Genomic DNA, 27,494 nt, shown 5'->3' on the forward strand with positions numbered 1-27,494 from the left:
TGACTTTGCAACATTAATAATATTTGAATGAAGCTATTTGCATGTAATAAATGAGTCTTGTTTTAAAATGGCACACATAATTTTCTTTAAAAATATTAATGATTACCAAAACAATTGTCATTGCTACAAGAACAATTCAAGTCTAAACTGATGCAGAACCAGGTCAAAATATATGTGCGCATATATGCATATATGGGAATTATTATTTGAATTGGAATGATTACTTCCTACCGTGTTCATATTTTATACTCTCTCTTCAGTTCAGCTTTCTTTTGCCTTTCTATCTCTGTGATATCTCTTGAGAGCTTCAGGTCAAGAATGAGTATTGTTATCCCATCCCTTAGGGAATATGCCCTTTGACTCCTGAAATAGATAAGATAAAGCTTATTTCAGGATGGATTATATAACTGTGTGATAATAAACAAAATGGGAAAAACTTTTGTTTTGATAGAGATTAGCACAGGTGTCCACATGTTCAGAAGCATTGATGTAACTGTATATTGTGAAAATCTTTGAGATGAGACAAAAAAATACATGTGAACCATGTTATTTACATATGCCCATAAAATAAAGGACTGATTCGCCTATAAAATACTAAAAATGATAGCATGTTTTTGAGTAAAGGAAGCGTGCATTATGAGGTATAATCTGTTCGCTTAAATACATACCAGTACCTAATAACCTTTATTGATCTATGGTGACTATTCCCTGTTAAGATCGTTGAACATCAAACAAATAATAAGTAATAACACTAAATGTCACTGTTTGATTAAGGATTCTAATCTACTAAATCAGGAACCGGTTAGGCTAAATGGTTTTACAAGTAAAGGAAACACCTGCTTTTTACAAATAATCTGCTTGTATTCCAAACAGGCAGCTAAATGTAGTAATTGTGATACAATATTATCAAGAGCAGTTCTTGTAACAGCTGTTATACATATATAATATGCTAGGACAGTAAATACTGACTTCTGACCACCCTAATGGAAAATCCCTCTGTCTCTGAGAATGTTCCAAACCAGCTAAAAACTCAGACTTCCACACATTTAGCTTCTGTACTGAAACTTGCTGCCAGTGAGTCTTTTTAACTGTGTTTTTCCTTTCTTGTTTTTCATCTGAGATATCAGTATGCTATGTTGGAGTGTGTCAGTTGCATCTTATAGACATTCAAGGTCATTGATACTAATACAGATTCTTGCCTAGATATTTTCTAGAGATATGATTTCTGGTCATATTGTGCAAATACTTTTGCAATATGTAATCAGCTAAAATGTACTGGATTCCTGTGGTTCACATTGTAGAAGTTTATAGGGTGTGGGGGTTTATTGAATTTTCTTTTTTTTCCCCTGGAGGCTTCTGTAGAACTACAGAGGTGCTTTGTGGAGCCAGAGCTGTGACTTCCCATCATTTGTACACGTTCACAACACTTTTTAGCTGATGGCACATGTATTGCTTCTAAATGTTCTCAATGCCATTCTAGACTTCTGTACTTCATAAACCGCATTTTCTTTGTTTGCTCCATCTGTTCTTTTTCTCTCTCTGCTGTAATTTCATCACACTCATCACTTTGAAATTAACAAATATTTAATGCCCACTTTATCCTAATATCAATTCTTATATACTATCAATAAATATAATAATGTATGCAGAGCCATGCAATCTCTTCAATTAGGTATACATAAAATTATGCACCAATTTCATAAGCCTCTGAGAACATTCATATTAATCAAACATCATGCTGCAAATAATTGGGTGCTAGAAGACCACTCCCTAATTTTACCAGTGCTCTTTGTCTCAAAGAAAATATAGATATGTGGATAACATCTCCACAATATTACCTCAGCAATGCTCTAAATAAATAAATAAAGAAATCAATCCTTGACGCCTAACCTGCCTTAGGCAAAAACCAGTGTGAACAGATGTGCTTTGTACCATGCCTGGAAGGTTGACACTCTGAAACTCACTTCCCCCTGTTGGCCCAACAGAATCAGAGTAAAGAACCCTCCACAGATTAAAACTTGCTACTAGCCACCTGACACTAAAAGGTAGGGCATGTTAGAAACAGCCTAGGAGCTCTGAAATGGTTTACAGGGAGAGAGGTGATCTCAGATAGCTAGGATCTATACCATGTAAGGCCTTAAAAGAACAAAATTGTCAGCTTAAATTGCACCAAGAAGTCTTTTTTTAATCATTATTATTTAGTACTTGTATTATAATAGCATCCAAAATGTGCTGGGTGCTGTGCAAACATTTAAAGCAGTCCTTGCCTCAAAGAGTTTATAATCTAAATAGTTTTAAAAAAAGAGAAAAAAGATGAAATTAGGAGAAATGGGGTCTGTAAGATAGAGTAAGCATGTGTGTCTGTACACATCTTCTGGAATCTGTACATGTGAGGGGGGCAAGGGTGTTTGTTTTGTGTGTGTGTATGTACATATGTATGATTATGTTAGTATATACATATATTGGCTGACTGAGGAGTTATATTTATGTTAAAGATTCTGTAAACTATTATGGGTGTGCATTTGTTTGGGTGTTAAGGTTAGATGCACAGTTCACATATACTGCAAAATTACAGTACCCAAGAATTTCATAATGATAACAGATTAATAAACCTTGATTTATCTTGTGCTTGTTGAAGCATGTTGCTAAGAGTATATGCAGTCTTTCTCACATGCTCGTTGAATCACTCACCTTTTCTTTCAATGAGGGTGAAGAATTCTAGAGTAGTCCAGTTCTCTTCTTCCTCTGTATCTTTTCTTTCCACGGGGGCAACTGCTCTTGGATGCCATAGTATCTGAATGTATATCGGGGTCGGCAACCTCTGGCATGCGGCTCGCCACGGTAAGCACCCTGGCGGGCCGGGCCAGTTTGTTTACCTGCCGCGTCGGCAGGTTTGGCCGACCACAGCTCCCACTGACCGCGGTTCGCCGTCCCAGGCCAATGCGGGCGGCGGGAAGTGGCATAGGCGAGGGATGTGCTGGCTGCGGCTTCCCACCACCCCCATTGGCTTGAGACGGTGAACCACGGCCAGTGGGAGCTGCGATCGGCCGAACCTGCCGATGCGGCAGGTAAACAAACTGGCCCGGTCCACCAGGGAGCTTCGTGCCAGAGGTTGCCGACCCCTGATGTAAATTATACTGTGGCCAGTATGCTTAAGTAACTTAAACCCATTTAATCGTATTTTTTAAAAATGCTTTGTGAAAAAATCTTCTTTATAAAAATCTGTTGTAAGTTTAAATTCAAACAAGTCAATGAGTAGGAACTAGTGTCTAGGCTATTAACCAGTGTAAGATATGGTTCAGATAAATCTGTATCTCTTATCTACCCTTTATTTCATGATCTCTTAGTATCCTCATACTGGCAATTGATACTAAAGAAAAAACTAGTTATTTTTAATACAGTTATTGTATTTTTAACGCTAGAAGTTTAACATTTCTTTGGACAGGAAGAAAAATCACACTAGTAGAGAAGGTTATATTCTATAGTCTCAGCCTGCTGCTAATTTTGCCCCTAAACTTTGTTTGAACTGTGGAAACATCACATTACATATGTTGATTATATTTCAACAACTTCTTATCTAAATCTATACGAAACTAATTTATTACATTCAAAATTGAAATAATGCTCAATCATTCTGTTGGTCACATGCTGAAGTAGCTAAAATGTAAAATTTTTCTTTGAAATGGTAGATTCATGGCTTCCAAAATGACCTTGATAAAGAGAGAGGGGATGCTCAAAAGAAAATTCGCAAACTGGAAGAGGCTTTGAAGTAAGTGAAACGTGATAAAGAATAATTTCTTTCTTTAAATGTCTCTATGTTTTTATTCAAATTCAGTAAGTAGACCATATGCTTTGTGTTTTATAACAGCGCTCCTATAGTTTAGTTTGGGTCAACTTTCCATTATAAAAACTTATTTTTAGGGTTTTATTAGTCAGCTGTAAAAATTTTAAAAAAATCATTTCATCTGGTTTTAAGTGATAGGAATGTAACAAAATAGAAGTTAGTGGTTTCAGATGGTCTTTTCCCCTTAAGTAACTCAAACCAGCTTCAGTTTAGAACTGACATGTTTGCAGACCATAATTCCTTACTGAAGATTAGTTGTTGTGGACATTTATTAGAGGAATCAGGTTACAATTGAAATATTCATGTATTGTTGTTATTTATTTGTATTGTGGTAGTACCTAAAGTTGTGCCCCTAGGTACTGTACAAACAGGATTCAGTGGTTAAGATGCTACCTTGAGACTCAGGAGACCTGGATTCAGTTCCCTTTATCATTACAGATTTCCTTTGTGACCTTGAGCAAGTCACTTAGTCTCTGTGTCTCAGTTCCCCACGTGTAAAATGTCCTTATCCTCCAGACCTGTTGTGAGGATAAATATATTAGTGATTGGGAAGTGCTCAGATATTGCAGTGATGAGCATTATATAAGTATATAAGATCGAAATGTATAAAAAAGAGGCAGTTCCTGTCCCAAAGAGATTACAATCTAAGTATAAGATGAAACACAACAGGTGGATACAGCAAATAGACTGGGGGAGTTCGAGCAACAATACCAATTTGCATGATAGCAGCCGTCGTGACACATCATCTTCCGTTCTGTTGTTGAGTTTGTAGTAGGCATTATGATAGAGGAGAGTTGGAAGGAAGGATTTGAAGAAGGAAAATGTGGTACCTTTGCACATTTCTGTACAGAGTTCCTCCCATTCAAAAGGGGAATCATGGGAGAAAGTGTGAAGGTCCTTGTTGGAAAATTTTACAAATTGGCGGGCCAGGCAGGCATCAATTGCACAGAGGGTGCAAGTATTGACATCTTGATAGTGTATAAGATATTACAGGTAGGGCAGGGATATGCCGTGAAATCCTTAAAATGAAGACTGATAATACGTGTTAGATATGGTGGAGAATGAAAAGCCAGTGGAGGGTTAGTCAAAGCAGTGGCCAAGGAAAATAATCTGTGCAGCAGCATTTTGGAAGGATATAAGTAGTCAAGATGGAATTTGTTGCGGCCAGACACAACGGGGTTGCAATAGTCAAGATGATGAGGTTAACTTATCCATTTTATTTCACTAAAAAATGACTACTGGAAATGCACACTAACATTTTCAGGGAAATGCATCTGACAAAGCGGGTATTCACCCACAAAAGCTTATACTCCAGTACATCTGTTAGTCTATAAGGTGCCACAGGACTCTGTTGCTTTTTACAGATCCAGACTAACACGGCTACTCCTCTGATTTTAAGGGAAGAATCGTAAGAATTTGTATCACTTAGATTTAAAAAGGCCAATTTGGATCTAAGATGCTATATTTGAGCTCATTTTGTGTGTCATATTGTATCTAGTAAGTGATTTTCCAGGTTTTGTGCCTTGTATCTGGAGGCAGAATCTGGGTTTAAAACATACATTTCAGTTGTTTTGACATAATACATCTCGTGTGACAGCTTTTCACAGTCTAAGTAGCCCATTGTGTCAATGATTAATGAACAAAGTAGACTACCTTGTCTAGTGTGGTGTAAACCTTTGTAGTGTCTGATCTAAAGTGTAGTATCTTGGGTCTAAGCACAGGGGGCCAAAATTAAAGACAGAGGCCTGGATTCTAATCTTAGATGTATAGTTTGAAATGCTACGTGTCTTGAAAATTCACTGTCATGCTAATTCAGTAGTGAATTTTTCAAGCTGTGTGAAGACACGTGCTGTACATCTGAGTTCAGAATTTAATGTGGGAGGCCATTTTTCAAAATTGAGCAGTTTAATGGGCTGTTTAAATCTGATAACTGGATTCTCAAATCAACACTTAAGAACATAAATAGCCCTTTTATTACACCTAAGTGATCATTTGAACATTCCAACATATTGAGACATCCAGTTTTGATAACTTTGACATGTAATTTAGGGCCAGTCATTCTTAATAGTGTTGAGTAGTACCTTAATCTGTAAATAATCCCATTGATTTAAAAGATAAAGAGGGCTGGATAAATTTGAAATCTTGGACTGAAGCAAAGATCTCCTTCATACTTCTCCACTAATTCCATTATTTTTATCTGTATTCACCCACAAAAGCTTATGCTCCAAAACGTCTGTTAGTCTATAAGGTGCCACAGGACTCTTTGTCATTATTTTTATTGGTGATCAGAAAAATCAGATTAGGCCAGTATCCGTCTGAGTACTTTAGATTTGACAGGCCAGTGATGGTACTGAGATCTTCTGGAGCTGTCATGAGAGCCCCCATATCTTCTTATAAATATAATTTATATTGACACCCAAAGATCCCCAGTTGGGATTGGAGATCCATTGTTTTGGACTTTGCACAAACATAGATAAGAGATAATTCCTGCTCCAGAGAGTTTACAATCTAAATCATCATCTAACAGTGTCACCTGACCTCCTTATGCACAGTTCTTCTTCGAGTGACTATACATGTGCATTCCAATCTTGGTGAGCCCAGCACAGGGTTATTGAAAACTTTTTCTCTCAGAGGTACCCATTGGGTGGCTCAAGCTACCATTGCTGCCGTGCATCACTGCATGAAGGTGGAAAGGGCAGAGCCTCCCCTAAGCCCCCTTAGTTCCTTCTTACTGCCTGTGACGGTCATTGGAACTCTGTTCAGTACCAAAACAGTTCTGTCTCGGTCCCAGAATTTGTAAATATAGTGTGTGTTTATGTAATTAGTTTAGTCTTCAATATACTTAGGATAGTAAGTTTTAGTTGTGTTTAAAAGAAAAAAAAAGATTTTTTCGCAAGCTAGACATGGAGCAAGATTTGGGCGGGTTGTCCTTCAGTCCCTGTTCAGAGACGCTCTGATTCCGTCATCTGTTTTCAGGAGTGGAATGCACATGTGCAATCACTCAAAGAAGAAAAAATGGTTACTGACCTGTTCCATAACTGTTATTCTTCAAGATGTGTTGCACATGTCTGCTCCACGATCTGCCCTCCTACCTCTCTGCATTGGAGTTTTCTGTCTAAAAGGACCCGGTGGTGGTCCTTTATACCTGCATGCAGTGTGAGCTGCCCCAGTGGGTACCGCGGCGGGAGAAAAATTCTGACAACTGTTCTAGAGGCGCACACACACCCCTACAGTATAATGGACATGTAGAAAACATCTCGAAGAGTAGGTTACAGAACAGTTCAGTTACTTTTTTTTCCTAACAGTGGAAAAGAACTTATCTCTATGGGCAATTGATAACCTGTCTCCAGGTGTGGCCCAATTTTATCTATTCTGGACTATTTATTATACCTGAAGTCTGAGCTTTTCCTTGTCACCATTCAACGTCATCTATCAACATCTCAACGTACTGTTTTCAGTTGGCAATTGAAAATTCTTCAGCCATTCCACTATTGTAAGATTCCTCAAAGGACTAGTTAAGATATCTCCACTAGTCAGAAAACCTATCCCAATCTGGGATCTTGGTGCTGACAAAATTAATGCATGTTCCTTTTGAATAACTGGGAGAATGCTTTTTAATTTAACCTGTTGCTAAAGACATTTACAATTAAAAATTTCAGGTCATGTTAGACTTAATTGTCCACAGAAAGAGCCAACCGCTCACCACGGCCCACACGTGCCTGCGACTGATGGGCCACACAGCTGCGTGCACCTATGTGGTAAGCCATGCCTGGTTCATCTGAGGCCCCTGCAAGCATGGCTGGCCTCAGTTTACGTTCCGAGCAGCCACCTCCTGGACTGAGTGGTCGCGGTGCCGAGCCACCTCTTCTCGTCTCTGGACTGGTGGCGGGATCCCAAGTCAGTGCTGCAGGGAGTCCCCTTCGTGACCCCGGCGCCCTTGCTCACCTTGGTCTCAGATGTGTCTGATCTGGGCTGGGGAGCCCATCTGAGCAAGTTCAATACCCAAGACTGTTGGCTGCAAGATGACCTAACCCTTCAAATCAATGTCCAGGAGCTCAGAGCAGTTTTCCTGGCGTGCCTCACCTGGAAGGCAAGGTGGTGCAGGTCCTGATGGACAATACTGCTGCAATGTGCTACATCAACAGGCAGGGTGGCGCCAGGTCTTCGGCCCTTTGTCGGGAAGCGCTCATCCTCTGGGACTTTTTTGTGCGGCACGCCATTCATTTGGGGGCCGCCCACCTGTCCAGAACCAAGAACGTCCTGGCGAATCGTCTTGGCAGATCCTTCTCATCTTGCCACGAATGCTCACTCCATCTAGAGGTGGTCAGCCTAATTTTTTGCAGGTGAGGAACTCCCCAGTGGACCTGTTCACGTCCAGACAGAACAGGAAGTGCCGTGTGTTCTCTTCTCTGCTGGGCAGGGAAAAGGGTTCTGTGTCAGATGCCTTCCTGATTCCATGGTCGGGAGCGCTGATGTATGCCTTCCCACCGGTGCCGTTAATCCACAGAATCCTGCTCAAGGTGAAGCAGGACAGAGCGATGGTCATCCTTGTAGCCCTGGCATGGCCTCATCAGCACTGGTTCACCATCCTCCTGAGTCTTTCGGTAGCCATCCAGTTGCAGCTGTCTCTTCAGCCGGATCTGCTGTCCCAAAACCATGAGAATCTGCTGCATCCGAACCTAGCGGCGGTGCACTTGACAGCCTGGTTTCCGCATGGCTGAGCACGGAAGAACGACAGTGTTCCGCCGTTGTCCAGCAGGTCCTGCTGGGCAGCAGGAAACCCTCCACCAGGCTACCTACGTGGCTAAGTGGAAGCGGTTCATGTTTTGGGCCTTGGATTGCCTCATCCGGGTGGAAGAGGCCCCCTTGCAAGAGATCTTGGACTATTTACTGCACCTTAAGCTCCAGGGTCTGTCGCTGTCCTCAGTGTGCACCTGGTGGTCATTTTGGCTTTCCATCCTCCGTCTTACGGCAGGTCGGTCTTCGCCCATCCCATGACGGTGCGGTTCCTGAAAAGTCTGGAGCATCTTTACCCACATGTCTGGGACCTGGTTCATCCTTGGGACCTGAACCTTATGCTCTCCAGGGTCACAAGGCCTCCATTTGAGCCCCTGGCTTCCTGCTCCCCTCTGTTTCTCTCTTGGAAGGCCTTCTTTTTGTTCGCTATAACTTTGGCCCGTAGGTTGTCCGAGATCAGGGAGCTCACGTCTGATCCGCCTTATACGATAGTCTATAAGGACAAGGTCCAGCTGCGTCTGCACCTGGCATTTCTGCCCAAGGTATCTCCCAGTTCCATATCGGTCAGAACATATACCTATCTGTCCTCTCCCCGAAGCCTCATACTATGGATGAGGAACGCAGACTGCATACTCTGGACGTGTGTCAGTTGCTGTCTTTCTACATAGAGAGGACGAAGTCATTCTGTAAGTCTACACAATTGTTTGTTGCTCTTGTGGTCAGGATGAAAGGTTGCCCAGTGTCTGCCCAGAGAATCTCGTCCTGGATCATGGTTTGCATCCGCTACTGGTATGAGCTGGCAAAGGTGCCCACGCCAGCAATCATAATGGCTCACTCGACTAGTTTGCAGGTGTCATTGGCGGCCTTCCTCACTCAGGTGCCCATCCAGGAAATCTGCTGCACAGTGACCTGGTTGTCCGTCCACACGTTCACTTCGTACTATACGCTGACCCAGCAAGCTCAGGCTGATGCTGGTTCGGCAGGGCAGTATTCCAATCTGCAAGACTGTGAACTCCGAGCCCACCTCCAGGGATTCTGCTTGTGAGTCACCTACCATGGAATTGACATGAGCAAGCACTCGAAGAAGAAAAAACGGTTATCTATTGTTCGTATCTGTTCTTTGAGATGTGTTGCTCATGTCCATTCCATTATTTGTCCTCCCGCCCCTATGTCAGAGTTGTCGGCAAGAAGGAACCGAGAGGGCTCAGGGCTGGCGGCGCCTGATATACCACGCGATGAGCATGGCACTCCAGCAGTACCTGTGTTAGCGGCACTATGAGTACTGCTAAGGCAAAAGTCTCCTACGGCTGCGCACGTGGGCGCATGCTCACCTACAATGGAATGGACATGAACAAGATATCTTTAAGAACAACAGTTACGAAAGGTAGGTAACCATTTTTTCTCTGAGAGCGTTGCCTGTGTATATTCATGTTATGTCCACTTCCTCTTTTCCTCAGAGTTTTACTCTCCAAGGGACTCTGGGGCTTAAGAGAAGGAAACAAGGCAGTAGGGGACCACATAGGTTTCTAGAGGCCATCTCCAAATACTTGGCTATGTGAGGTGGTGCTTTTATGGTTTCAGCGGGGACACTGCTTTAGAAAGTTTTTGAAGCTTAGTGGTGCCAGGAGTGCATCCTACTAGTGTGAATGTGCAGTGGCTTCTCTCTCTCTCTCTCTCTCTCGGAACTACAGTTACTAGTAAGTAAGCTTTCTTTCTCCTTTTTTCAAAGATAACTGAAACAGTGTAGAGAATTGGCACACACTGCACTGAAAAGAGATAGATATATTGCTCCAACTAAGTTTTTCATTGAGTTTGCATCTTGATCAAATTTTCAATATACAACAAACCCAGTATTTTCTGAGTGTATGAATGATTTACATATAGCAGATGTAAGTCTGACAAGTTTTGCTTCTTCCTCTTTTGATTATGTAGAATACTATTTCCATATGTTTTAGCCCAATTTAATTTTTGACTATCTATTTCAAAGTTACAGAAATAATTTTCTTAAAAAAGCAAAGATTATTCTGAAACAAACCAGAAGTCATTTACTAAAAACTAATCAGTCAAATGTTAGTGTTACTTATGCGATGGATAGGGGCTTTTTGAGGATGGTTTTATACAGTAAGAATAGGCACAAAGCTGAAGTATTTATGTCTTTATTCAGATAATCTCTTAAGTATTTGGAATAAACAGGGAATATTTCAAAATGCTCAATACATTATTAAACTAGAACTTCCAAGCTTTCGGTTGTCTATATGGTATATCTTTTTGTATTTGTGTGGGGAGCACATTCACTGTAACTATTTTTGCCTCAAAATATTAGCCTTTTTTTCAGCTACATCTTATTGTTGGATTATATTTCATTTGTGATCTGCTATAACCCCCAGATCCTTTTAAGCAAGACTACCACCTGTCTAGTTATTTTGTAATTGTGCATTTGATTTTTCTTTCCTAAATAAAGTACTTTGCACTTGTGTTTATCGAATTTCATCTTGATGAATTCATATCAGTTCTCCAATTTGTCAAGGTGGTTTTGAATTCTAATCCTGTCCTCCAAAGTGCTTGCAATCCCTCCCCGCTTGGTGTCATCTGCAAAATGTATAAGCATACTCTCCACTTCATTATCCAAGTAATTAATGAAAGTATTGAATAGTACTGGATCCAGGACTGACCCCCTGTGGGACCCCAGTAGATTCACCTTCCAAGTGTGACAACGAACCATTGGGAACTACTCTGAGTATGATCTTTCAACCAGTTGTGCACCCATCTTACAGTAATTTCATCAAGGTCACATTTCTCTAGTTTGCTTCATTTGTCACGCAACCTCTCTGACCTCCTACCATTCTCTTTTATAAGCGCACTTCAAACAATCTCTCTTCCCTTTCCCAGTAGAGCTGGAACACTTTTTATAGTGGGGGTGCTGAAAGGCAACAAAACTGTAAAGCAGTGGTCCCAAAACTTTTTACCTTGTGCCCCCCCTTACTCCTATCCGCAAACCCCCACCCCAGAGCTGTGGCTGGGAGTGGGGTCGTGCCTCTGGGAGGCAGGGGACTCGGACGGGGTAAGAGGACTGAGGCTGGCGCCCTGGACGTGGGTCTTGGAGCAGACCCCTAGATGCAGGGCCAGCTGCTGGGACCCAGGGCATGTAAAACCTGGGGGTGCTGCAGTACCCCCCACATCCCTTATTCATGTGCCTATTCTCTTTCCTGTATGCTTGTTGAGGATCTTCTTTTGTTTTATTGGGTCTTTTTGGTAAAATTTTCAAAAGTACCTCCAACTGTGAAAAGTGCTTAGGCACTTACGCTCCTAAATGTTGTTGAAAATCAGTGGGACTTAGGCTCCTAAGACTCTTACGTGTTTTTGAAAATTGTACCACTTGTCTTAAATTTTAAAATCATTTGGGCAGAGACTGTGTTCAAAGCTCCATGTAAACTTACAGCACTATATAAATGATTACCATCACCATATATAAAATCATGCTTTTGGTTACAGTAGAACTTCTCAGGCTAGGGATGGCCTATTTAGATTTAAAAATGAATAGTTTTGTTTAAATCCAATTTTTTAGTGAAAAGTACTTCTTAGCCTGTAAATGTTACTGCTGAGTTTAGTTAAATGAATGAAGTTTTTTCCTTAAATTAAGAGAAATAACCAGCAGTTATTATTCATAAAGAAATACAGTATCAAGTTGTTTCCTAATCTTTGCTACTCAGTGTGACTATGCTTCATTTCCTTACTGTTATAATATTCACAGTCTGCATTTTTTTATGAAACGGAACCTTTCCTTTTTACACACATTATTATAATACATTTATTCTACTTGTCTTATTTATATGCAGTTTACAGTATTTTAAACTATTTTGCCTTGGCTGGTAGGAGAAAATATGTCCATTTGTTATATTTTTAGCAAAAAAATATATTTACAAAAATAACTTCTGATGTGCAAATGATTTTTGATCAGAAATGCCAAAATACTGAATGCTTTAGTCATTTTGATGCATCCACTGGAAATGTTACTTATTCTTTCCAAGATGGGGCATACTTACTAGGTATCTGTCAAAATCAACAGTGTGTTACTCATAATAAAGAGCAAGATGAGCTATATTCCTGTAACCATAAAATGTCACTAAACTGTTACCTTTCCTTTGTACTGTTTCTCTTGGTGCTAAATACTATGGTAAACTCCAAACCATTACATTCCTAATCTTGTAAAATTGTATTGCATGAAGTAGTTATTTAAGAGGGGGGGAAATTCCTGACTGCAAGAACTTTTTAAAAAAACTGAACCCTAATTAAGAATTTTATTGAAACTGATTAAAATGAGGTAGGCACAGAATTTTCACGGAACTCCAGAGGAGTTGTATGTTCAGTATAAAAATACAATTCTCATGGTTGATAAATATGTAGTTATATTCAAAATTCAAATATTGACAATTTGATGTTAGGGTAGGCTCTATAACCAATGATATGCCAAGGATTTCACATTAAAATTACTTTTGTCCAGTGCCAATTATTCACTTTCTGCCAGTAAAAATGCACATACTTCCAGGGTTGGCATCAGTCCATACTGGCATACAAAATACAGCTTAAAAATGGTCACTAGGCTTCAAAGATTAAAGTGAAATTAAATCTATGAAGTGCAAATGGAAGGAGCAGAATGGGAATACACCACAGGGAATGACATTGGAATGCTGACATCATCCACATTCTGTAAAGCAGCAGTTCTCAAACTATGGGTCGGGACCCCGGTGTGGGTTGTGACCCTGTTTTAATGGGATCGCCATGGCTGGCGTTAGACTTGCTGGGGCCCAGGACCCAAGCCCAAACCCCGTGCCTGGGCCCAAAGCCAAAGCCTGAGCCCTACCACCCAGGGCTAAAGTCCAAGGGCTTTGGCGCTGGGCAGCAGAATCAGGCTTCGGCTTCAGCCCTGGGCAGCGGGGCTCAGGTTACAGGCCCCCAGCCTGGGGTGGCAAGGCTTGGTCTTCAGCTTTGGCCCTGCCACCCAGGGCAGCGGGGCTTGGGTGGGCTCAGGCTCCAGTACCGCCTCCTGGGGTCATGTAGTAATTTTTGTTGTCAGACAGGGGTTGCGGTGCAATGAAGTTTGAGAACCCCGGCTGTAAAGACATCAGAAAAATAAAGGTGAAAAGCAATAACAATAATATGAGCTCCAATCCCTTGAAGACTAAAGGGGAGCATTCTGAGTCTGTATGAGGGCAATTGCCTTGAAGGACATTTTCCAGATATTTTTTCTGCTCCAGGCCCATAATTACTGCAAGTATATTTACATAACTAGAGGTGAAAGGAAAGAATAAGGCGGAGTGGGTTATATAAACCATGGAGCCGGTATTTATGCTGCCTTTTCAAGATCTGAGCAAAGCATATCTTCAGGTCTTCTTCTTACCGGGGTTCAGATCTACAGGTTGCCAGTAATAGTCTGGAATCCAGAATATGCTTGTGATTGCATAGTGTTAAATAGTTGTTAAGTGTAGTTAGAAGTTAGAGTCCCAGTGGGGACTTTGCTCCAGGCGGGACATGCCCTGGTCTCCGGGGCTTAAGCCCTGTGTGGACTGTAACAGGCCAGTGCCTGTAAGTGACCCCCACACAGCAGATGCTTAGGGGAATCAGGTGTGAAGTACAAGTATTGTATTTGTACAAATTTTTGACCCAAGTCTCAGAAAGAGTGGGATATTTGTTTGTGGGCTCTCCTTATGGAGGCTGCCCTTTGTCTGGCTTCCAAGCCGTCCCACCAAGCCTAGTACCTCGGCGTGCAGCACACCCCCGGCACCAGGCTCCGCCCAGCATGGATCCCCGGCATCAGGCAAAAAAGTCCAGGGGGCATTGAGGTCCTTAGTCCCTTAAAGGATCCACCACCAACTCCTGGGAGTGGTAGGGGACCCAAACTTCTGGAGGCATCAACGCCTTCCCAAGCTCCCCTGGCTCTGAGAAAGCAGAGGCTTCCGTCTGCGCCGCTGGAAACTGCAAAGGGCAAGCCAGCTGCTGAGACCCCTCGGGGCAGTGGAGCACCACCGGTCCCCGAGACAAGGCCACGCTCTCCATCTCAGTGCCTCATATCTCTCGTGTTGCAGCCCATATCCTCTGCAGCTCGCCCTCGGTCACTGGCACTGCGATTGCAGTACCCACCCTCTTGACACGGATCCCTAGGGGGAAGCATACTCTGTACTACCGGCACCATTTGCCCTCCCACCGGTCATCCTCTCGGCGCAGATCCAGGTGCCGATCCAGGAAATCTGTCAGGCTGCTACCTGGTTGTCTGTCCACACGTTCACGTCTCATTATGCGCTTACCCAGCAAGCTTGAGACGATGCTGGCTTTGGCAGAGCAGTGCTGCAAGCTGCAAGACCGTGAACTCCGAGCCCACCTCCATTGATACTGCTTGTGAGTCACCTAGAATGGAATCAACATGAGCAAACACTCAGAACTAAAAACTGTTACCTACCTTTTCGTGACTGTTGTTCTTTGAGATGTGTTGCTCATGTCCATTCCATTACCTGCCCTCCTGCCCCCCTGTTGGAGTTGCTGGCAAGAAGGAACTGAGAGGGCACAAGGCAGGTGGTGCCTGATATACCGACGCGTGAGCACGGCACTCAAGAGGGCGCCACAGCCGGTCCTACGGATACCGCTAAGGCAAAAATCTCCAACGACCGCGCACATGGGCACGCACACACCTAGAATGGAATGGACATGAGCAACACATCTCGAAGAACAACAGTTACAAAAGGTAGGTAACCGTTTTTTCGACTGTCAAAAGAATACATGCAAGTGATCTAATTAAGTGCTTCATGACTTGCTTTACTCTGTTTTTTTCTTTTTTTTTTTTTACCTGTCTCGAGAGCCAAGGCTAAGCACTTTGCAAGTGCTGATGATACAGAGCAAATGTTCACCAGCTGGCTCATTTAAATTCACTCTATAAAATTGTTTGTTTACACAAGAAACTAGCAACACCTCTTTTCTCTATTGCCTGTCTAGTCTTCATCCAATCTTGTTTAAAACTAAGAGCTTTGTATAATGTCACCATTTTGGGGGCTATACTTTCCAGAAACTGACAAAGCCCATCTACAGACAGGCTTGCACTTTTAAACAGCAGTTACTAAAACATGTTGATACTGTTGTAGCTTTTTTTTTGGTGATCTGTTTCAGATGACATACCAGAATAGCACCACATTCTTTCAGTCAATATTATTTTCCCCCCAAAAGCTGAGGGGACATGGCCATGGAAATTCAAATCAATATTTAATCATTGTTAATTTTATATTTAAATGTTTTAACCTGTACTATTCAGATATTTTTTATTTATATTTTGGAGTTGCGGGACAAAATTCTATTCCATTTTATACTGGGCTAAATCTAGAAGAACTACACTGACTATGAGATTTGCACTTTGGATTTTCATCAGCATAATAGAGAGTAAATTTTGCTCAATATGTTTTTAGTCCTTTATTTCTGTTTCTTAAGTGATAATTCAGGAGCTGTAGTATTGTATTTTGATTACACATTTTGCATAAAACATGTAAAATTGACAAAAGTTGGATTTTTGAAAATTTAATGTAGAAATTCAAGAGATTAACAGTAGGGCTTGGTTAAAGTCTAGAACTTCTGACCAGTCTGAACCTCGTTGAATTTCAGGATTGTGCTTCTGATAAGAATCAATGGATCAGGACCCTGGCTAATTGCTTTTGGTTGTAGGTTGGCTCCAAAATCAGAAAAAGATATTTCTGTTGAGGTTTTGGTCAAAATCTGATGAGAATTGCCTGTGAAATTTCAGCTTTATCAAATCCAAACTCATTCCTGATGTAGCCTTGAATCTGAATTTAAAATTCATCTGATAGAACAGAACACTGCATCCTTGTTTCATCTTTAATTATGATGAGATTTTTTTTCATGTATAGTTTGCAATCTAAACTAAAAGTTCAGTATTGCTAACATTTCAAGGTCTATAAAGAGGTATTTGTTCTAACAAAGTTAATTAATTGGTCTTTTGATGGTATCAATGTTTTTCCAAGTTATAGAATATGATTAAAAATGCTGGAACTAACAGGTAGCATATATAAATATATATAACAAATATTAATTGATTGGCAATTTAGGTTATTTGATAGCTGGGCACTAGAGATTGTTTAGCTTGGGTATATAGTCCAGTTCTGTTCCTGCCAACTTCCAGCCCACACCATATGTATAATTTTTTTTTTAGGGATCCTTCCAATGAGAATCTGATAAGAGCAGAAGTGGCTCTTTTAAGGATGAGGCTATAGAAGTGTCTCAGCAGTACAGAAGAAAAGGTTTCTTTCACTTCATGGTGCTTCCTAATACTGAAAAAGAGAGATGACCTGTGTCCCATTATGGTAGCCTCATTACAATCTTTAACTTATACATGCTGACATGAGCATCTATTATTTCTACAATTTTCTGTCAGGTGTTGTTCAGTGTTCTCATCTTAAAGGATGCCACTTCCATGTTGCTTTCAGAATGGCTCTCAGAGGATTACTATAGCTATTACGAATACAAGGTTTTGTCCTTAAGCCTTTCTGTATCCCCAAGGCTATTTAGGAAGTACCTCACAAAGGGGGTAGACAGACTCAGGCATCAAGGAGTTCACAGATTCCTGTACCAGCTGACTTGGTGAATTGGGGCTCTGTCTCACTAGGCCTTAGAATAGTCATTCACCCAGCATATGCACTGTTTCAGTACCTAGCTCTAAATAAATTGGGGCAAACCTACTTTTGTACCAACCTAAATAATTTCCTTTATTGTTTCTGGCATGGACAAACCATTTTCTCTTACAGATATTTGCCAAACTGTCCTCCTGAGGAATAATCCTCTAAATTCAGAGAGATTCTAAACCTGTAGCTAATGGGGTTGTGATGAACTGAGAGATACCTGCATTATTCTTACGAATATTGAGTGACTGGTTTTCTTGTGCAGTTTTGTATCGCTACCTACTTGAACTTAAAGGGTTGTCAGATCAGAGCTGAGGCTTGTCCTAGGCAAGAAACAAAACAAACATTAAGAGATAAGACATCTCAGGCTTTGGAGCAGCTAAGTGAACAGTGGGGCTATCATCAGCAGATGCTAAAGATCTAAAGGCTGAGACCCTATATATCAAAAGAGCCTGGCCCATTAAAAGGTATGGTTAAAAGGTGCCCCTGGCAGAAAGCAAAGAGGAAAGTGGTCAGTATGCCACGAGACTGACACAAAGATGGGAGAGAGAGAGGTAGACACTGCAAGGCTGGCTGGCTGTCTCCGAGCAGGGCCTAAGTGCTTAGGGCAGGAGCAGTAAGACCCATAAGGCTAGGTCTCTTCTTGCGTTATTTCTAACCAGTGTCTCTGAATGCTGCATGCCTCCTGTTACCATTAAATACCGGTAATGCTGTGTGAGTGCTAGCATGACCCCAACAGGCACTGATTTCTTGAGGTTTGTTAATGCTCAGCTCAGTTGGTGCAGTGGGGCACAGATAGAAGTACCCGCCCCCTTGACATAGATTACCTAGGGGGAGGTGCCGGTCTCTGTACTACTGGCACCATTTGCCCTCCCATCGGTCATCCTCTCGGCGCAGATCCTGGTCGCCTGCCCTGTGAGAGCACTCCTCATTCTAGGGTCTCCCCAGCACCAGTCCCCTCGATACCAGCACTGATCCCCCCCCACTCCAAACACTGGTCTCTGGCAGCGAAAATCAGCCGGCAGACACAGGCGTCGACGGCCCTGCCATGGTCAATGGAAGGGGATTTCTTCAGCATGGAAGGGCAGGTTAGCCCCTTAGCAAGACCCCACTGGCATGATTGGGCACCTGAGGCTGCGTTGACGTCTACGGCACCACCTTGGCAGCATGGGCAGTGGCCAGCACAGTGGCCTTATTGGAGAGCATGGGGTATGCCGGTGATGATGATGGCCCCCTTTGCACCGCTCATGTGTTGCCACATTGGAGCAACAGCTGGCAGCACCGGGCTCGGTGCATGTGACCTGCTCGGAGGTCAGGGTACAGGAGACAGTGCCCACCCAAAACCCCCCTCCCTCAGGGGGGATGATGCCCCAGAGACTCCTCTGGTGGGACAGTTGTTGTCCTCATCCCCGGGCGAGGCAGTTGCAGGACTCTTGAGGGCCAGCCTGCCAGACGAATTTAAAGAACACCAGGCCCTGCTTTGATGGTTGGCTGAGAACGTGGGCCTAGAGGTGGAGGAGATGGCCGAGCAGGCAGACACCTTGTTCAGTGTCCTCTCCGCCTCTACCCCAGCATGTGTTGCGCTACCAGTGCATGACGGGGTCCTGAAAATTCCCAGGTTTTGGCCCAGGAATTTGGCACCCTGGTGGAGGAGGGCACTGAGGCAGCTAGGTGCTCTCTCCGGATGGCATGGGACACCGTGGACTCAGCTGCTAGGGTGGTCACATCAGCGGTGGTCATGAGGTACAGCTCTTGGCTTCAGATTGCCAGCCTGTCCTAAAAGATGCAGACCTCTATCCAGGGGATGGAAACAGTCTCTTTTTGGAGTAGACTGATGCGAGGCTGCATGGGTTAAAGGACACTCGGCCACCCTTCGCTCGCTGGGCATGCATACACAGCAATCTACACAGAAGCAGTTCTGGCCACCCCCGCTGCCAAGGCCTTGGCAGCCTCGTCAGGGATCTGCAAGAAGAGATAGAGACACAAGCTTTAGTCGCTGCTGCCCCTCCTCCTCCTGTTCACTCATGCAGCCCGGCCTGGGAAAGAATCCCAGGGGCCAGAAGCGCTCATTTTGAAGGTCAGTTCCCGGATCCAGCTTGTTCTTTCCTCGACTGTCTTTGTCCTGACCATTCAGCCTGGTCACGGGTCACCTTGGACCGCTGGGTGCTATACTCTGCAATTTTCAGCCGCCCCCTTCACCACCCCTCTTCAGTGACCCTTCTCGAGCAATTCCACGTTGAGAACCTCCTGCACCTGGGGCCGGTGGAGGAGGTCCCATGGGACATGAAAGGAAAAGGTTTCTATTCCCGCTACTACTTAATCCCGAAAGCAAAAGGGGGTCTCAGACCCATTCAGGACCTGCATCCTCTCAACAAGTCTCTCAGAAAGTTGAAGTTTTGCATGGTCTCCCTGGATCTGGGAGACAGGTATGCTGCCCTCAACTTGAAGGACTCGATGCTGTGTGAGTGCTAGCATGACCCCAACAGGCACTGATTTCTTGAGGTTTGTTAATGCTCAGCTCAGTTGGTGCAGTGGGGCACAGATAGAAGTAGACAGAGACAAAACTCTCAAAAAACTTAAGGTTTTTTGTGTGTGTAACCTATCTTTCTTTGGTGTCAGCAGTGACTCTCTGGAATCATGCTTGGCTACATGGCTTTCTTTCAGTTAAGAAGAGTAGGCTAAAATGTTGCTTTATTTGAAAGGCATTCTGCTCTTCACTTCAGATTCAGAAAAACTTCTGTCAAATGCAGACATTAGAAATCCTACCTAGGGTCTTCCAACTTTTGAGATGACTGTTCTCCTACAGAGCCCCACAGTCATCCACTACATTCCTTTCTTTAGCCTTGTCCTGATAAATACATATAATGAAAATAATGAAGGGCTCCTGAGAGATGCCTCCTGAGAGAAATAGAACACACACACACACACACACACACACACCCACACCCACCCCTCCCTGAGTTGAAAAGAGAGAAAGAGCTTGAAAGCAAGGAAAAAGAAGAACATGTACACAAAAAAGAAAAAAGATGATGGAAGAAGATAGAAAGAAGAAGGGGTGAAGGAGTACAGTGATGATCCAAGATATTTTACTTTAGTTCAGACAGTTATTACATAATTTTGTATTGACAGTTATGTTTAAACATGGACTACCAAAATTAGCCTTTCATTGTGTATAAAAATGGTAACTTTAGGGCAACTGTGTTTTGCAGTGAGTCTTAGGAATTTGTTTGCCCCAAGTGGTTTAAATCAAAATAATTTAGGAACCAAAAAAGTCAATAAAAAAACAACAAAAAACATTCTGTCACTGGTACGTATTTCCAAATTGCAACCCATAGTTGTTTCCATGATATCACAGTTGGCGGTTGTGAAGATTGTTGTGATGTCATAATGAAATAATTATGGCTGCAGGTCAGATATAAGCAAGGACTGATAAAAAATGAATAAACATCCTTTAAAAATGAAAAGCCTGAGTCATTCCATTATGACACTGAAGAATAATTTTTAGAAAAATAGTTTAGTTTTCCAAAGTGGTGGCTTTCAGCTCTGCCTAGGTACTATAGCACAGTATATACAGTGGCACAGCAACTACATATAAAGTGGTAGCTGAATAAATGGAGTAGTAACTTTAATTAGGAGTTTTCTTCTTAGTTAAAACCAGACTCTAAATATTTGCTTTATATTTTTTATTTTAATATTTTTCAAGATAATTACTCAAAATGTAGCTGCTTTTCTGTAGTTAATTCCATTTTTACTTGAAAATGAAAAATTCGTGTGTGTTTGTTGGAATTCCTGTAGGAATGGAAAAACTATTACTATATTTAAAGCAGGAAATAATTAAAGAAATATGAGAGGGCATTGTCTTTCATTCCAAATGTTGCAATAAAGAGCATTGTTAAGAATTTGTATTCATATTCATCCTGTTCATCATTCTCTTTTGTTGATTGTTGTGTTGGCATAAATATTTGTATTATGTTGATTTAAAGCCTATGGTAACTTTAAGTGGTTGAACATTTTGAATATAATGTTCTGTTTTAAAACAGCTTTCCCCCCACCCTAAGAATCAATAGAAAAACAACAAGCTGTTCCTCACTCTGTGCTCTACCAGAGCATCTGAAACCATTTAGCACAGAATCAGTCAAAGTTTCCAGCATATTGTAAACATTCCTTTAGCTATAGTGAACATGCTGACATAACCCTCACTCTAGGGGGCACAATGTAAAGTATGAGCAGAGGACAGAAAATATGTGGTACCCTTATTTAACAGTCTTAGTTTAAAAGAAAAAAAAAAGTCCTATTAACTATTTGTAGCCTGTCATTTACTCTCCCATATCCTCCGGAGGCCTGTTAGTACCAGTGAAGTTTGTATTTAAAGGAAAACTCTAGTTTGACACTTTTTTCAGAAGATCTGTGCATTTTTCATCTTTTGTCCCTCCATAACACAACAGCATGATTACATAGTGTGGCACCTCAAACTTGTGTAATGACAGTAGTGACTACAAGAGTGAAGCATATGAAGCATTGTATGTCACTTGAAGACTAAATTTAAAATATTGCCTTAAATGTGTGCAGTCTGAATGTGTCTTATTATAACAACATTCAGATAGCAATGAAAACCAGTCTAATGAACGTATCCAGTTTCCTTAATTTACTATATTTCTAGTTTTTGTTCTTCTTCCAATTTCTTCTTCCCACCTCTTGGTTAAATAATACACTAGGAGTAGGATACTTTGCAAGACATTTTGCAACAGAAAAGTAACAAACTGAAAATATTTAGCCGGATTCTGCAGTTCTTACTCTCACTGGGACAGATTCTCAGCTGGTGTAAATTGTCCTAGCTCCATTTATATGAATGGAGGTAGGATAATTTTATACCAGCTGAGGATCTGTCCCATTGCGTTAACCATGTGAAAACTCACCATGAACAAATGTGGCAGTGTCTGGGGAATTCAAAGGAATTCACCTTTTATGATATATTAAACAAAATTAATATAATTTTCCCAAATGCACTGTCCTGTTAAAGTTTCTAACACTATGCCATTTACAAGTGCACAAATTATGTATTTTATACCATTACATGACTGGAATTTGGGATGATATAAATTGTGATGAGTTGTAAAAGTGGCATGAAAGTAGTCTGTTGATGTCAGTGAGGCTACTCATGTGCTTGAGCTTAGGCATGTGCTTAAATAACTTGCTGAATCGAGGCTATAAAGAAACCAGAAAGCCTATAAATGAAAAGGAACCAATCCTTGGATTGCCTAGAACAATCCAACTGGATAAGGATTTATTCCAGTGATTTAAGACAGTGTCATTGGTGCCCTTCTTTTCTCTGTCTACACCTTATCTCATCCACCAATACAAATTTAACTACCGTCTCAAATGCCTGTGACTCTCAGATCTCCCTCTCTGCTCCTGTCCAAACTGAAAACAAAGCCTGGCTCTCTGAGATCTTGTTGTGAATGTCCAGCTGTCAGATATTGCTCAATATGGGGATAGAGCTCTTAATCTTGCCCCCACCCCCACCCCAACTCAGCCCTCCCTGCAATCTCCTTTCTTGATCACTATGGACAACACTGCCATCCTGCCTGTCACTCAACCTGTAACCTCGGCATCAGCTTCAACTTGGACCTCTCTCTAGGTCCTCACATTCAGCCTATGATTAAATCTTGCAGATTTTTTTGGCATAACATCTGAGAAATATTGCATTTCCTGTCCATCCACATAGCTAACGCTCTCATCCAGGCTCTCATCATCTTGTGTCTCAATTACTGCAACCACTGTGCATCTGGACTTGACAAATGTAATTTTGCTCTGTTCATATCTATGCAGAATGCTGCCGCAAAGATCATTTTCCTAACCTGTGGCTTTGACCATTTACTGGCTCCCTTTTCTCTGTTTCTCAGTCATAAGCTTCTTGCACTCACTTTCAAGGTCTTCATAGTCTATCCTCGCTCTCCCTTTTATCTCTCATTCACTATTGAGATGTTGATTCCCACCTTCAATCAGCCCATGATGCCAGCCACTCTTGCTTACTTGTTAAATTATCAAACAACCACCTTTGTGCTTTTTTCCATGCTGCCCCTCGCACTTGGGAGTAGCTCCATGTAAATATCTGCACAGCTTCCTCATTACTCCTCTTCAAAAGAATTATTAAAACTCTCCTTTGCTGTGATGCCTACAAAAATCTTGACAACGCTTAGGCTGCTGGTGTGCTGAGTAGGGATGTAAAAAGTTAACCGGTATGCAATAATCTTACCGGTTAACCCACCGTAACCATTAACTCCAGGCTGGCCCCTGCAGCCCTGCGCTGGCCAGCCCACCAACCCCTGCGGCCCTGCAGTTGCCGGTGCAGGCCCAGCTGCCCCGCCCCGCCCCGCTGCAGCCAGTCTAGCCGTGCCACCGTGCCAGAGCAGTGCTTCTTGGTGGGATCGGTCCCAGCCGCTTAATTGGTTAACTGTTTAAATGACATATTTTTTATCATTTGAACAGTTAACTTTTTAAACGGTATTTACATCCCTAGTCCTGAGACCACTGCTTATCATACTGACTAATATTCACTCATTGTTACCTTTTACTCCTCTGTCTGTTGGTGTCTGTCTGCTGTCCTTTTTCTTATACTTAGATTGTAAACTCTTTGGGGCAGGGACGGTGTTTATGTTCTGTGTTTGTATAGCCCTCCTGCACAATGACTGCCCCTTGGACCATGGCTATGGCTTCTAGGTACTATGGTAATACAAATAAACAATAATAATAGTAATTATATTTAATCATGGTCTCCTTAATTAATCTACAAGGCATTTCTACTTAACATAACTAAATTGTTTTTCTGTTCTTTCTCATAACTGCATTTCTACACATGTGAAATATTTATTCTAAATACATTAATGGCTTTATGTAGTGGTTTAGTTAATATCACCCCATGATTTATGTAAAACATAAGTACATGCGGTTTATGAAAAAAGCATTTAAAATAATTGTATTCTAAATATCATTCATTTGTCACAGCATTTTTGAAAGAATGCAGACTAGCTTTTTGATGTTAACATCCCAAATTATGCAAACTGTAAACATTTTATATGTGGAATTCATGCTTTTCTCAGCTAGACAAGCCCATATATACTTAAAATCAGAATAAAAAATAAGATTGTCTACTTCATATTTTTATTCTATTTCTCTTCAATGATGAATACAAGTTAGAATGCTTTCTAACAGCTTCAAAATATTAAAGTGCCCAGGGACAGGACAGGGATGATGTTTTGAAGTCAATAAATATTTCAGCTTCACATTTCAGCCTTTCTTCTTCATTCCTTTGATCTGGCTTTGGTTTAGTTATCATTCCTCTTGAATGACTTCACACTGTCTTTCTTCCTCTCCACACCAAAAAGAAGTGGTTCTGCATACATTCCACATGTTTGAGCTTTGTCATTGTAAAAGATAGCCATAGTTTCCTCATTGTTTGCTGGTAATAACTGCTTCTAAAATAAGATATTTGACCACATATAAGATGCAAGCTTTTTAAACCTAATGTATAATTTATATAAAAAGCTATTATTTCATTATCACAGTTTATTAAATGTAATAAAGCATGAAAAGTAAAATTGTTTTTTGTGTTTCAGAGAATTCTTCATAAAAATGAATTTTTTTTTTACAATAAACACTACAGAATGTTAACCCCCTGAATTCTCAAGGCATTTGATATCTTAAGTATTTATTATTTTATGCAGCTGAAAAGTCTGTATTTCTAAAGGTTGAATTAAAGAGAAGCTGGTCTATAAAGTTACCATCAAGAGATCTTTATTTTCCAACAGTTACTCCACCCCTACAATCAGAAATACTGGTTGGTCCTTGATCCTGCAATTGGATACATGTTGGGGAACTCCTGCACTGACATGGATCCCTATTAATATTAATGGGATTCCATGTGGGCAAAAGGGTCTTCCCATGCAGATCAGATTGCAGGATTGGGGCATCACTTTCTATTTTGTGTTTAGAAAAATACTATAACATCTCACCTAACTGTGGTAGATGGTGATATATGTGAATCTTCTAGTGGTTATTTTGTGCATGTGTTGTTATAGACAAGAAAATATTTACAGCAGATTATGGACTATCCTCTACCATGAATGTCTATGCTTTTCTTTTGGATAATGTCAAAATTGTTGAGCAGGGTAAATTTTAAATTTGGGATTTTACAGCTACTCAGCATTCTGTGCTTTATGATTTCTGTTGCATCTTCATGTTTGACTCTGATCTTGTGTTCTTCCAAGTGGGCGTTACCAGCTTTACTGATTGTAAAGAATAAAACAAAACTATGGCCTGATCCTTCTTCCACTGAAGTCACTGGGAGTTTTGCCAATAGCTTTAATGGGAACAGTCTCAGACCCTGAGCCACCGAAATGGTGTAAATCTTTCCTTTGGCAATCCAAGTGTTGGGTCCTTTTCATCTCTTCTTTGGGTATTATCACCCTGATTTAGCAAAGTACTTAAACACATACCTAATTTATCAAAACATTGCATCCATCTTTAAAACACAGACACTTCTTGGGTGAAATGTAGCCATTTAATATTGCCCAAGCAAACAAAGCAGTACAGAATTCTATGTATAACTCAGCATGATGGGGGAAGAGGGGTGGGGGCTGGGATTTTAGGTAGAGACCCTGTAAAACTCTCCTGGGACATTGGTTCAGTACTGACATGGGAAGGAGGGAATCAGTCACACACCATTTCATCAAGTACCAGAGGATATTTGTGTAGGTGAAAAAAGTAAGACAGATAGTGATTTCCCTTTGTTGAATCTCCAGTATATAAATGATGAAAACCAGATTTCATTATTTAACTTAGCAAATAGAACATTTGGGTTACATAGGAAGTGCAAGGGAACCTGTATTCAATACAGAATAAAACTACAAGACAACTAGGGCTGTAGATATGTCTTTAAGATACTGATGAATGACTCTTTAAGATGTCTATCTGGAATATGTGTCATGCTTCTGCTGATGTAAGGGAGCAATTTGTTCAGATCTAATTCTTGGTAATACAGGAAACATCAATTAGCAACATAAGCAGGGCCCTACTAAGTTCACGGTCATGGAAAAATGTGCCACGGACTGTGAAATCTGGTTTCCCACAGTGGAGTCTGGTCTTTTATGTGCTTTTACCCTATACTGTACAGATTTCATGGGGGAAACCAGCATTTCTCAAATTGGGGGTTCTGACCCAAAAGGGAGTTGCAGGGGGGGGTCACAAGGTTATTTTAGGGGGGCTCTGGTATGGCCACCCTTACGTCTGCACTACCTTCAAAGCTGGGTGTCCGGAGAGCAGTGGCTGGTGGCCGGGCACCCAGTTCTAAAGGCGGCGCCCAACCAGCAGCAGCACAGAAGCATGGCAATACCATGCCATGCCACACTTACTTCTGTGCGGCCGCCTTCAGAGCTGGGTGGTCTTGAAGGAATTAGTGGAGGGTCCACTTCACCAACCTTTGGCTTCCTGTTCTTCCTCTCCTGATGAGATGCTGATTACAATGCTCATCAGCAATTGTTGAAGAGGATGGTTGCAGCTCTTCATATTCAAGTGGAGGAGGACCATGAGAAGTCACACAAACTGGTGAACATCTTAGCCTTGATGGGACCCTCTAGAGTAGCTCTTCCAATCAACAAGGCTATTATGGAGAACGTCAAGGTACTATGGTGGATCCCATCATCTCTTCTCCCATTGCAAAGAGGACAGAAAGGAGGTACTACGTCCCCTCTTGATTTGAGCATTTGTATAACTATCCCTCTCCAGGCTCCCTGGTAGTCTCCACTACAGAGAGAGAGAGAGAGACAGACAGACAGACACCATGCATTGATGACAAAAGGAACAGAGTTGAAGATGTTGGACATAATTGCAAGAAAGCTTCATTCCACAGGAGGTGAACAACTTAGGATTGCGAGCCAGCAGATTCTTCTGTGTCATGATGACTTCACCTGGAGGGATAATGTCTTAAAGTTCAAGGAAAGATACTGGATGAGGTGAAGCTAAAATTCAGGGCAGTGGTGGTTGAAGGCAAATTAGTGGCTGGAATGGCTCTCCAGGCCAGTTTAGATGTGACTGACTGCAGCTAGTGCTATGGCATCTGCTATTACTATGCAGTGGAGTTCTTGGCTGCAGTCGTCAGTCTCCCTCCAGAGATCCATAGTTCTTTTCAGAAAAGTCAGGTGACAGGCAGCATAGCCTCAACGATTCAAGGGTGACACTTAAGT

At 41.7% G+C, this 27,494-nt stretch overlaps 1 protein-coding gene across 5 annotated transcripts in view; it reads left to right on the forward strand.

Moving 5' to 3' along the window:
- The window catches only part of CEP112 (centrosomal protein 112), a 271,084-nt gene that overhangs the window by 82,267 nt on the left and 161,323 nt on the right, over positions 1 to 27,494 (forward strand). For all 5 annotated transcript variants that reach the window (XM_044984035.1, XM_044984036.1, XM_044984032.1 and 2 more), the window contains one exon: positions 3,690 to 3,769. In XM_044984035.1, the coding sequence (XP_044839970.1) occupies positions 3,690 to 3,769 (80 nt within the window). The remainder of the gene's footprint in view (positions 1 to 3,689; positions 3,770 to 27,494) is intronic.

Source organism: Mauremys mutica, chromosome 12, assembly GCF_020497125.1.
Source record: "Mauremys mutica isolate MM-2020 ecotype Southern chromosome 12, ASM2049712v1, whole genome shotgun sequence".
Classification (NCBI taxonomy): domain Eukaryota; kingdom Metazoa; phylum Chordata; order Testudines; family Geoemydidae; genus Mauremys; species Mauremys mutica.